Source organism: Sminthopsis crassicaudata, chromosome 5 (assembly GCF_048593235.1).
Source record: "Sminthopsis crassicaudata isolate SCR6 chromosome 5, ASM4859323v1, whole genome shotgun sequence".
Taxonomy (NCBI): Eukaryota; Metazoa; Chordata; class Mammalia; order Dasyuromorphia; family Dasyuridae; genus Sminthopsis; species Sminthopsis crassicaudata.
Window position 1 is genome coordinate 36,593,771 of NC_133621.1, and position 13,382 is coordinate 36,607,152.

General features: G+C 38.5%; 1 protein-coding gene across 7 annotated transcripts in view; it reads left to right on the plus strand.

Moving 5' to 3' along the window:
- ATP2C1 (ATPase secretory pathway Ca2+ transporting 1) overlaps positions 1-13,382 on the plus strand; it is a 221,473-nt gene that overhangs the window by 190,556 nt on the left and 17,535 nt on the right. For all 7 annotated transcript variants that reach the window (XM_074270895.1, XM_074270897.1, XM_074270891.1 and 4 more), the window contains 8 exons: positions 794-860; positions 1,691-1,815; positions 2,756-2,853; positions 5,330-5,425; positions 5,515-5,604; positions 7,382-7,486; positions 10,046-10,202; positions 12,742-12,912. In XM_074270895.1, coding sequence (XP_074126996.1) covers positions 794-860; positions 1,691-1,815; positions 2,756-2,853; positions 5,330-5,425; positions 5,515-5,604; positions 7,382-7,486; positions 10,046-10,202; positions 12,742-12,912 — 909 coding nt within the window. The remainder of the gene's footprint in view (positions 1-793; positions 861-1,690; positions 1,816-2,755; positions 2,854-5,329; positions 5,426-5,514; positions 5,605-7,381; positions 7,487-10,045; positions 10,203-12,741; positions 12,913-13,382) is intronic.

The window sequence follows — 13,382 nt, forward strand, 5'->3', positions numbered from 1 at the left end:
AGGTATTGAGGCTTGGGTCTTGTCCACCCCAAGCTGGCCCAAGCCTGAAAGTTGTGTTCTCCAGTTCCAAATACATTTCTGGTACTAAGATTCCTTTTGCTATCATTTGCCCCCTTCTAACAGCTAGCTTGAAGGAAGTAATTGGTTTCTGATTGAATTTCTTTTTTTATTTTTTAGTGCCTTAAAGTACATTTGAAAAGTGTGATTTCAGGAAATGTGACTAGGAAGGACATAAGCATCCATTAAATGCCTATTTTCTATCAGGCCCTTTGCTGTCTCCTGATGGCTCCTGATTAGAAGGCTTCACTCCTTTTGATCTGAAGTCAGTTCTCTCTGCACACTGTCAAAATCTTAATTCATTGTGCTTTATGTTATTATAAATCCCACATATTTGGCTGTTTTTTAATGTCTTAAATTTAAGACAGCATGCTGTAATTTTCCCATAGTGTTAAATTTAAACTTATCCAATTGTAACCTGACATTTTTTTTGTCCATAAACCAGCCTAGTGCAGTGTGTTAGATTTGGTGTGAAAGATCTTCAGTTCAAATTCTACCTTGCCTAATGTCTATTTTTATGACTTGGAATTAGTCACTTCTCTGGGCCTCAGTTTCCTTATTTATAAAAGGAGAAGGTGGGACTATATGATTCCTAAGGTTCATTCCAGCTTTAAGTTTATGATCTGTGAGCTTGTGATCTCTGTCTACTATGAGATTTCAATACAGCCTTAATTGTCATGATGCTCTTCCCCAGAGTTTGAATAACGAGGCCAGGACCTGTTTGATTCTGTTACAGGTATTATCATGCTGGTTGGCTGGTTACAAGGAAAACATATCCTGGATATGTTTACTATTGGCGTGAGGTGAGAGAGAAGCTGGGGTTTAGTCTTTCGGGTTTTGTCTTATGGCTGTGACATCTTGAGCAATTTTCTCAGAAGAGAGAACAATGTCATTTGGGTTCCATTGCAGTATTTGGTGCATTACAGACTAGACAGGAAATCTCTGTTCTCCTCCAAGTCCTTATGGTCCAAAAGAAGATTTAATTTGTAAATGTTGTGGACATATATTAAATTCTACACCAGGATTAAGTTTTTCTCCAGATTGCTTTGTATTGTGTTTATCTGCCCTGCTTTTCCTGGTTATTTGAAGAACCCTTAAAATACTAACAGTTTCATAGGTTGCAGTGAGACTAAGAACTTTAGACTTATTCAGGTATTGCTCAATTCTACAGAGGTTTAATAAAACATGATATTTTGTGGTTTGCCGTACATTAGTGATTTAGTATATTTGCAGGTCAGACCAGCACTTTTTCCAGAAACAAGTTTTTATTGATGTCTTTTGTTTTTTTTTACATCATTGCAGTTTCCTCCAGAATATCTCCCTTCCCCCCTCTCAGTGAGCCATGCCACATAACAAAAAGTATTTTTTCATTTAAGATTAGAGAGGGGACACTGGCATAACTCCTCAGTACATTGGAGAAATTGGAGAAAATGTGCAATGTATGACACATGTGGACCTCCCCCTTCTTTCTGCAAAGGAGTGTAGGAAGAGAGGTTTCTTATGGCTTGTCTTTGGAGGCATTGATTGGTTGCACTAATTCTTTGGGATTTTATTCTATTTTAAGTGACTCGTACAGTTTATGCAGAAAGCCATTTTGTGTGCTTTTTATTTGATGTGGGGCTTTCCGTTGTAGTCTGGCTGTCGCTGCCATTCCTGAAGGTCTTCCCATTGTGGTCACTGTGACTCTGGCTCTTGGCGTCATGAGAATGGTGAAGAAAAGGGCTATTGTCAAGAAGTTGCCAATCGTAGAAACTCTAGGTAAGTCATGTTGACTGAGGGCACCGACTTGGGAATTCATGAGCAAGATCAGCGCTGACCATGTTTGGTTCTCTGCTTGCTGCCCTAGCCACAGAGGGTGGGCCCCTGTGACGACATAGGGGAGGCTGGTGTCGGCAAAAAGTGCCTGAATACAGAATGCTGAGGTGATGACAAAACAGAAATGCTAGCCTTCTGGTCATAGACTCTTTTTCATATTGAAGGAAAAAAAAGTAGACTGTGGTGAGACTCACTGACACAAAGTGGACTTGAGAGCTGGGCATCTCGGGCTCATTGGGGATGTTTTCTATTTTGTGGCTCCTCTTGGTTCTATGAACAGGAAGACGAGTCTGTTGTCTCTTTGGGAGCCTTCTCTTTTAAAGCCCTCTTTTTACATTTTTCTGTATCTGAGTTATTCAAGGAGCACTGGGAATTTAATTTGCCTGTCTGGCAGTTTAATGTCATGATTTGAGCTAGCACACACTTTGTGATGTCTCACTTCAGGGTTATGTCCCAGAGATCTAGTGAGTTATCTCTACTGCAATCCTGCCTGTCCTATCCCCAGATTCATTAAACAGGCTTATTATGGAAAAGTAGAATTTAATGGGAAGGAGGAAAAGCATTTAAAAAGAAAATTTTAATGTAGAAAAAGAGTCTGCATTTTGATTGTTTTTTAAATTCTAACTGGAAATTTGGGTAATCTATGTTTTAAAAAAAAACCCCAAACAAACAAACATGATGAAAATACAGCTCTAAGCCCAACATTATGTTGTTTTCATAGGTGCAAGTGAGCATCAAAGATACTACCTCCTTTTGTCAAGTAATTTTCTCATCTGAGTAGTTTGACTTTCCAAGTTCACTTATTTGTGTTCATTCAAAACCCTTGTGTACACCCCATTTACTCCCCATTCTTCTCTGATGTTTCTGTGCTGTTTTCTTTAAGGTTGCTGTAATGTGATTTGTTCCGATAAAACTGGGACACTGACCAAGAACGAAATGACTGTGACTCATATCTTTACTTCAGATGGCCAGCATGCCGAGGTATCTTGTGGGATTTCTCCATTTTTACTGAAGACATATCTTTGTTATCCTATTCTTTTTTTCATTATCATTGAAAGTACACATTTAGCAAGAAGCTTCACATCTTATTTTAACTTGCTAACAAATTCAAGTTTCTTCAGAGCAGGATTAAATTTTTCATCAGCAAAACTGGTTCCTTCTAGCCATTCTAAAGAATTTATGTAGCTTAGCTACAAGTATTTGAACACATCATATTGGGTGTCCCCAAAATCTTAGGGCAGTCCTAAGCTTGAACAGCTGGATGTATAAAGTACTGTACTGAGGGCCACAGTTCCTTAAGGAATTTTTACTAGATTTTGTGTCTGATAGAAGGAAGTAGTGTTTGTAATTCTATTTGGCCTTGACGCGAGTACCAACTGATTGTTGTTGTCATTATTACTGGCTAAAATATGATGTAAATGCTGAGGTGAGGCTATTACACCACAACTGTAAAAAGATTTAGATAGTACCTTTCTATAGAAGTAAATTCAAGAATAATTGATGGAATTCGTGACCAAACAATGTAATTAGAGCCAAGGGCATAAATGAAGAAGATGAGCATCGAACAGTTTACCAGGATTTGCCGTTTTTTGTTAAGAGCATGATGTAATTTGATTGGTTTTGTGTGTATAGTAAAATGACATTATTGATAATCAGGCTTGGGACTTGGGCAAAATTTTACTTTGGACAGTTGTGTGATGTCTTTAAGTTTGGTGGGACACATCAACATACATGTCCTGATGCAAGGGGAAGTAAGGATTCTGGTTTGCTCTTCATTTTTTCCCTGAACATGAGGTATTTGTGGTATCTATATTCCCTCCAACATTTCATATTCCAGCCCTCTCTGTAATGTCTTGTAAGATTCTGGTCCATGTTATTGCTTAATGTTAAGAAAACTTCGAGATCAACTTCCCTATATATTCAGATTGTTTAGTTACCTATAGAAGGATGAAAGTACTTAAGAGTGTACCATGTTAACTCTGTTTCAGTTCATATGACTAATTATTGATTTGTAAATTTGGAATCATATGAGTATTACATGGTAATTATTATTATTAATTGCTAGTTAAAATATTCCATGAATAAGATGAGGTAAATACACAACAGCTATCAAAAGATCTTAGATGGTGATACTTTCTTGTAGATTGAATCTCATTGATCATTAATAGAAGTTACTTCACATTTTAATTAAATTTTGCTAGTGAAAGAAAGCATTAAACTTGATAGACCTACCAAGTGGAATCTATCCTGAGTTTAAGAACTCAGCTCAAACTCAGATAGTTTGAAGAACAAATTCAAATACTTTTCTAGGAATATGAATTTTGCAGTGTTGTGGCATAAATTAATTTTAACACGACCTTTTGCTCTTTGTTCTTTTCTCTTTACTGGTCAGTATTTTTTTAAAAATTTTTTTAAATTAATTTTATAATTATAACATTTTTTGACAGTACATATGCATAGGTAATTTTTTACATTATCCCTTGTATTCCCTTCTGTTCCGAATTTTTCCCCTCCTTCCCTCCACTCCCTCCCCTAGATGGCAGGCATTCCCATACATATTAAATATGTTATAGTATATCCTAGGTACAATATATATGTGCAGAACCGAATTTTGTTGTTGTTGCAAAGGAAGAATTGGATTCGGAAGGTAAAAATAACCTGGGGAGGCAAACAAAAAATGCTAACAGTTTACACTCAATTCCCAGTTTTTCTTCTCTGGGTGTAGCTGATTCTGTCCATCATTGATCAATTGGAATTGGATTAGCTCTTCTCTATGTTGAAGATATCCACTTCCATCAGAATACATCCTCATACAATATCATTGTTGAAGTGTATAATGATCTCCTGGTTCTGCTCATTTCACACAGGATCAGTTGATGTAAGTCTCTCCAAACCTCTCTGTATTCCTCCTATTGGTCATTTCTTACAGAACAATAATATTCCATAACATTCATATACCATAATTTACCCAACCATTCTCCAGTTGATGGGCATTCATTCATCTTCCAGTTTCTAGCCACTACAAAAAGGGCTGCCACAAACACTTTGGCACATACAGGTCCCTTTTTCCTTCTTTAGTATTTCCTTGGGATATAAGCCCACTAATAGCACTGCTGGATCAAAGGGTATGCACAGTTGATAACTTTTTGGGCACAGTTCCAGATTGCTCTCCAGAATGGTTGGATTCTTTCACAACTCCACCAACAATGTATCAGTGTCCCAGTTTTCCCACATCCCCTCCAACATTCATCATTATTTGTTCCTGTCATTCTAGCCAATCTGACAGGTGTGTAGTGGTATCTCAGAGTTGTCTTAATTTGCACTTCTCTGACCAATCGTGGTTTGGAACACTCTTTCATATGAGTGGAAGTAGTTTCAATTTCATCATCTGAAAATTGTCTGTTCATATCCTTTGTACTGGTCAGTATTTTTGATGCAAGTTTATATAATTTCTTAGGTTACTGGAGTAGGCTACAATCAGTTTGGTGAAGTCATACTGGACGGGGACATTGTTCATGGATTCTATCACCCATCCATTAGTCGAATTGTTGAGGCAAGTACATAGGGACTGAAAGAGAGTAACTTTTCAAAATGACTTGGTGTGTTCTAATAGCTTTGTAGTTATGTATATGTTTCTCTTAGGTGGGCTGTGTGTGCAACGATGCTGTAATTAGGAACAACACTTTAATGGGAAAGCCAACAGAAGGAGCTCTAATTGCTCTTGCAATGAAGGTATGTGTTTATAACTTACTCACTTTTAGTCCCTTACCACCTAATGCTTTGTCCTTGGAGAGAGTATAGCAGGACTGCATTTATCTTTGCTTATGAGTCACATAGTGGAAAAATCCCATATACCATATTTATCAAGATATAATTTTCTTATTTGGAAACTATATCTTGATAAATATATTTGGAAACTTAAAAATAAAAAAAGGCATTTTCATATACAGATCAGAACATAAGAGATTCTCTACAAAACTGTGAATTGCCATGTCATACTAGTTGCTTTTTATTAAAATGTTTTTACTAAATTTTACACCTGATTTGAAATTATCCTACTTTTGTTTCATTTAGAACTTTTCTTCTCTATACATTAAAAAAAAGTTTCAGTGGCCCCCCCCCCTTTTTTTTGGCCTTTCTTTTATGAACCAGCTGCTCCCTCACTTCTTTTTTCCCTACCATTTAAAAACCATTGCAACAAATGAGTGTAGTCAGACCAAAGTTATCCATATACCATATACCAAAGTTTGTGTCCCCTCCTATACCTTGTGTTAGGAGACCACCTATATGGATTCCTTCGTTTGGCACTTGCTGCTATAGTTCTGCTGCCTGTTTCTGAGGAGCAGAAATGAGGGTGTGTGTGTGTGTGTGTGTGTGTGTGTGTGTGTGTGTGTGTGTCTTCAGTTAAATCCCAGGAAAGCCACATTGAAAGAAGGAGACTTTTGGATCAGAAGTTCTTAACTTTCTTGGTCTCATGAGACCCTTTTGGCAAGCTGGTGAAACTAATAGACCCCTACTCAAAATGGCTTTCAGTGCATAAATTAAAATATAGAATACAGTAGAAATCAATTACAATGAAGGATAGTTATCAGAATTTTTTTTTCCCCCTAAATCTCCCATATTTAGCTTAAGAATCTCTATTTTAATTTGGTCTTCCACGTGTTTCCCTCTCATCTCACCCAGGCTGGGGTCAGCCACATTCACAGTCTGATCCTAAGGCCCACAGGCTCAGAAGCACTAACCTGCCCTGTTTTCTGGCCTGGGTCATTTGCAGCTCCTGTGCACAAGGGGGCTCTCTGGCTTCTGGCCAGCCTCGTGGTGTAGACTGCTGAGTGCTGCTGTTTGTGCCTCCCTTAGCAACTGGGGTCATGGGTTCCTTCTCTCGGGTTGCAGGCAGTGACTGGCATACCACCTTTGGAGCCAAGAGACCCAGGTTCCAATGTTGTTTGACTCCCAGAGCTTGCAGTCACCCTTTAACTTTGTGGTGAGGTTATCAAACCCTCTCACCTTTGCTGCTGATCCATGGCATCACAGATGTGGCCCTAAAAGAAACGGGAGGAGGGGTCTCCTGAGAGAGACTGAAAACGTACTGACCTTCTCGAGGGCAGGCAGGGGCCCAGCAGATGGAGCATGGGCCCTTGAAGGAGGGATCATGCACTTTATTGTGTGCCTGTGGACAAGCCACTGTACTCTCTGCCTCTGTTTTCTCATCTGTAAAATGAGTTAACAATAGTCCTTATCTCAGGGTTGTGAGAATCAAATGAGATAGTAATTGTAAAGTGCTTAGCACAGTGTCTGGTACATAGTAGGTGCTCTCTGTGTTAACTGGTGGTAGTAGTAACAGTAATAATCCATGTGTGATTGATAAAGCTTGAACCTTTGGCCTTGGTCTCTAGCATTATCCTCAAACCATCTGAGGTATATTTAGAAAGCAATTTATGTCTTTTTTTATGTTGTTAAAAGGATTGTGTTGATGAAAAGGATCTTTTTCCTCTTGTATTTTATGCAGATGGGTCTTGATGGACTTCAGCAGGACTATATAAGAAAAGCAGAATATCCCTTCAGTTCTGAGCAAAAGTGGATGGCCGTTAAGTGCGTGCACAAAACACAGCAGGTACTCTTTCTTTTAACAACTCCCCACTATTATCACACGTCATCCTTTCCTCTCTAATCACTCAGGTAATTATTGCTTTGCCTGTACTGTCAGAGTTGAGATTTATAGTCAGCAGAGCCTTTCTACTCTCAACACCTGTATAATGTTGGACAAACTATTCTGTCCTCCTGCCTTCTCATTTCCAAATAAAACAAACCTTTCTGATTTGTTTCTTTTTAAGTGAGCAGCAATAGCCAGCAGCACAGAGTTAAAAAAATCTTAATGAAATTACTCTGTACATAATCAAAGGAAATGGGTTTCAAGTTCAACCTTTGCAGGAATTACAAATTCCTAGAAAATAAAATACAGTGAGAAATATTTCCTGTAAGCATATGCTGCCAACTATGCTTTGGAGGCTTCCTTTCCCCAATGTCCTTGGATTTGGGTCAATTTCTGCTGCCTTCCCTTTGCCAGTTTCTCGAGGAGTCACAGGTAGGGTTTCCCAAAAGCTCTCGTTGCCCATGCTTTGTAAGAGCATTAAGCCAGCTGCTTCAGTATCGGGGACAAATCTCACCTTCTTTGTGACCATTCCGATTCCCAGGATTCTTGGGCACAACTTCACTGAAACTGCAGGAGTGGTAGATTTTTTTTTTCTTCCATTCAGCAAGTGGACTTAATAAGTATCCATTGTGAGCAGAGCATTTCTATATAATATCAATGAAATCTAATAGGAAAAGCTAGAAAGAGAAAAGTTATTTAAACTGACTGCATCCTGTGTAAAATCCTAGAAGGCTTACCTACCACACCCCTGGACCAGAAATAAAGACAGACCCAAATAAACAGAACAGGACAAGACAATAGAATAGAATGATATTACTTTCTAAATTGATTTACTTATTCAGTTTCACACCAATCAGACTACTAAAGGGTTATTAAAACATTTTGGCACTGGCTAAGAACATAGAGATCCATCAATGGAACAAATTAGCATTACAAACTACAAAAGCAGATGAATCTAGTAGCTGCTGTTCTGTACCCATAAAGACTCCACCTACTGGGAGAGCAGTGGTCAGTCATTGAACATTTATTAAACCCTTTCTGTGTGTCAGGCACTTTGTTAAATCTAGGCATACAAATAAAAACAAAGATACTGCCCACTCCCAAAGAGCTGCCAGCTATGCCTTGGAGACTTCCTTTCCCAAAAGTCCTTGGACATCTAATGCAGGATGACAACTAAAAGGAAGCAGAAAAGTGGATTTGAGGCAGGAGAATGTTGGGGAGGACAGGGAATAATGAGAGTTCCAGAGAAGTCCAAAATTGGAGTAGCTGATGGGAAATGGGGAGAGGATTGTGCTATGTCCACCCTCTTCTTTCCCCCAATTTATTATTTATTTTTACATTCATTTAAAAGTTTTGGGTTTCTAAATTTTCTTTCTCCCACCAACCTCTCCCATCCCCTAAGAAGGCAAGCAATATATCAGTAATATATGTGAAAAATCATACTTTGTTTTTTTCTTTGAGATTATCAATTTTCTCCTAGAAGATGGAGAGCATTTTTCATCACAGTCCCCTCTTTGAGGAGAAGCCTGGAGCCTGTGGCCTTAACCTGTAGGCTGACCTGAGGACCAGGCCCACTCAATCCTGCAACAGAGGGAGACCTCCTGGGAACAAGTTTGCTACAGAAGAGGGGCACAATGGAGAGTCCAGAAAAAATGAAATAGAAATTTAACTGCAGAAAATTCTCAATGAAATCTCATGAAAATTTCTCAATTTTCTCAATGTAAAAAAGAAATAGAAAGGACTGGTTGGGTTTTTTTTTGGGTTTTTTTTTTTTTTTTTTGTTTTGTTTGTTTTGTTTTTTAATCCTGGATTAAGAAGCCATATAACTCAGGAGAATTCTGCATGTTATACATGTAACAAAAGTAGAAATGTGTACAACAGTCCTTGTGACTCTTGCAGGCAGGCATTGGTGATAAAGTGTTTACAGAGCTGTCACCTCAGGCCCATGCTGTGTAGATCTGTATTGGTAGAGAGATTCATTATTGAGGGTGAGGGTTCCATGAATTAGTGAAATTGCACATTTGACCTGTGCCTTACAGGGGAAAATTCTCTTCTACTATACAAGATTGTCTCTAGGGGAGTAAGAGTTCTTGACTATGTTTGTGTCATGAACCGCTTTGGAAATTGAGTGAAACCTGTGGATCCTTTGTCAAAATAATAATAGTTTTAAAGGTATAAAATAAGATTTATAATTGAATTAGGTAGAAATGCAATTATCAAAGTATTTTTTAAGTCCTTGGGCTTAGGTTAAGGACCCCTGATATTGAGTGAAGAATTCACACATGTAAACTATAGATGTTCAAAATTTTTTGCATCACTAAAATGTAAATAAACTTATAACTATAGTTTTTTGTAGGGATAATTTCTTTTATGGGGCTGTCACTCTTACCTAACATTTCCAGGGAGATTCAGAGATTTACAGCCAAAATCTGCTTGGAGCCAGCATGGTGCCAGCATCGTACTGCTTCATGGCCATCTAGTAGAAATTCTACTCCTTGTCATGTCTCTTCTTCTCTTCAGGATAACCCAGAAATTTGTTTTATGAAGGGTGCTTACGAACAAGTGATTAGATATTGTACCACGTATAACAACAAAGGACAGACCTTGGCACTTACTCAGCAGCAGAAGGATTTGTATCAGCAGGAGAAGTCCAGCATGGGCTCCGCAGGATTGAGAGGTAACTCCCCTTCATGGAGATCCCTTGGAGGAGTGGGAGGACTCGTTTTTAGCTTCTCTTCCTCATTTATTATAATGTATATCATTTTTTAACATATTTTGGGACCCCTCACTGTCATATCCTTTAGGCCCAGGAGATTTAACTATGTCCTTATCTTTTTCGGAAAATTTTCTTTTGGGCTAGAAAATTTTTGTGAACATTGAGAATGTGCATAATTGAAATATGTCTTATACATTTTTTCCATTCTTCACTTGAAGATTGTCCATCTCCTTCAGGAGATTGAAGGAAGGAATAGAGACTGATCCTTTCCTTGCTATGTGCTATCAGCAATAGGGCCAGATCTGAGACTGTGTTTTCTAGCCACAAATTGATTTTTATTTCCATCTTCCCTGCATTTGATTAGCTAAAAATGCCAGGGCTTTCTTAGTCTGATGGGACTGAATTTGGGGAGGATTTTCTTTTGAGTCAAGGATCATAACCTGTTAGAGAGAAGCTGTGGGAAAGCCTTTTCAGTCCCATAATTCTGAACTAGCACCACCTTCCCCCTCTTGACCTTTGGGATCATGTTTTTTTGGAAAGAGAACCTATTTGAGGAGCTCACAAAGAAGACCTATTTGAACTGGGAATTTCCCTTCCTTCAGGGAGACTTAGTCCAAACTGCAGATTACTTCAGAGTGTCTTTGGGAAGCAGATTGTAGATCCTCTCTGTAGCGATAGGGGTAGAGAATTTAACTACTTCTCTAGTTAATCCTCAAAAATTCTAATTCTCCAAATCCACTATTCTGTCTTAAGCAAACATGTTTCTTTCTTATTGGTAGCCATGGGTACGGGAGAGGTATTTATTGGCAAGCAATTGGCACAAAAATTTCAGGCTAAAAGGATGTTAAAGCTCAGATTGATGGTGAGAGACACCTGCTTTCATTTATGCTTAAGTAGTAAATATCAGGTTGTGGCTCCATTTCTTCAGATTTCAGCCAGATTAAGCCATCACTTAGGAAGATTTAGGGCCACCTGTGGCAAGGTCGGTACTCCTGATTGTACTTGCTAGTGAGCAAGCACAGTGGATTCAGCTGATGCAATTACCACATGGAAGAAGCTTGGAAGGTCAGAAAAGTGTGATGATGTAATGAAAGGGCCTTGCTCCCCAATTTGGAGTATATTCTGATATTCTGTAATTGGTTTTGCTTTGCTAAGTAAAAGGGGAAAGGAACTTTTTTGATTTACTGTTGAGGCAAAACCAGGATGTATTCAAAAGTAACTAACTAACCAAGGTCAGTCTCTTATTCTGCTTCTGCTTTTCCTCCATGACAGCTTTTAATCAAAGAGGTGCATTAGAAGCCACAGGTCCTACTTTTTTTGGCTTGGCTTGGCTTTCATCTAAGAAAAAGAAACCCACATAAACCATTTTTCCCCCATTGGACAATGCAGTGAATTGGGCTGATGTTAGAGAAAGAAAACAGGGTAATTTTACTAGGATTTTAGTTAGTTTTTTCAGGTGGCAAATCCTGGAGAGCAAAGATAGATGAGGGACAGCCCTAGAAACCTGTAAATTTTTCCCACAGACCCATTATTGGATTAATTTTCTCAGGAAAAATCACAAGACTCCTTATTCTTTGGAAGAAGAAGTAAAAGAAAAATTTTCCCATCAAGGTTACTACTCAACAGAGAGCTACGTCAAAATGTAAATTTTTTATTTTTAAGAGTACTTTAAAAGTTTAAAATGTTTGATTTATCTCCTTTAAAATTAATGGAGATTCTTCAATTATTTTCAATAAATAAACAAAAAGAAAAATACTTCTTTCCTGTGGAAAATGGGAATGAAGAGGAATTAAAGATGGAACAAAATGGAGATAATGCCAGTACTTGCCAAAAAAAATTGATGGGTCAAGATCTAATTCAGTTACTCATACTTTATTTAAATTTTTTAAAAAGGGGAAACAGGGAAGTGGAAGACACAGACAGAAAGAAAATAGTTAAAATTTGTTAAATTAAAGTTTCGAAGTACAAGTATTCTTGAAATCCTTTTCATCATTTTTTATGGACAGAAAATTTCCATTTTTTTCCTCCAGTTCATTTCAAAAGGAAAGTAGCATATAAGACTTTTAAAAAATATATCTTAATTTTAAGTAAAGTTTATAAGCATTTATATAACACCTGTTATTTCCTGTGCAATGACTATTCACAGACAGGCAAAATACTGCCCTTATCCACAAGTCTTGACAGCCTCACTGGAGAGACAACATGTGAACAGTCTCACAGACTGAGTTGTAATTAGGAGAGGCATTAGGATTCAGGAGATGAGGAGAGGTTTCTTGGAGAATATGGGAGAAACCCAGGTCCCTGGATGCCTTAGATTTTCATATTTCTATATTTGATTTTGCAAATGTTGTTTACAAAAATCACTCAAAGTGATTATGGGAATTTTTTACTTGATCCATTGTCATTCTATGTAGCATCCTTCCTACTCTAATAGTGACATTTGAACAAGTTTCTTTGAACTCATATTTCTTTTCTTTGAATTTTGTTCTTTCTTTCAAAGTTCTTGCCTTGGCTTCTGGCCCAGACTTGGGACAGCTGACGTTTCTGGGCCTAGTGGGGATCATCGATCCTCCTAGAACGGGTGTGAAAGAAGCCGTGACCACGCTCATTGCCTCGGGAGTGTCCATAAAGATGGTCACGGGAGACTCTCAGGAGACTGCAATCGCCATTGGTACGGGAAGTCCAGTGTGGTCATTGTCATGTCCCTCAAATGTTGTGGCAGTTCAGTGCAGTGAGGGTGCTTTTAAGTGGTGGGTCACTTCACAGAAGCACCTCTGGGTTGGAGAAATGACTGAGTGGAGCTGTTGCTCATCCATCAGATAGTGTGAATGTTTGTGTGAGAAGATGCTTTTGCACTCAGAAATACTTGCCCCCTCTGAAAAACAGTCCGAGGCAGTCATTTGGATCCCATTACTCTACAGCATTCAAAAACAGCCATTTTATTGATTATCCTGGTGTTCTTAGCCGAGTTTATTTGTGCTTCTCAGTAATAATCACGATGCTGCTGCCAGCTGCAGCTTTGCTGGGCACATTAGTCTTGAGAGCCCTTCTGCTTACAGCCTTGCCAAGGGGATGCAGGCCCAGGCAGGTCCGTGTTGGGCTAAGTCCCACAATAGGCCCATGGCAGGGTCAGAGAGAGGC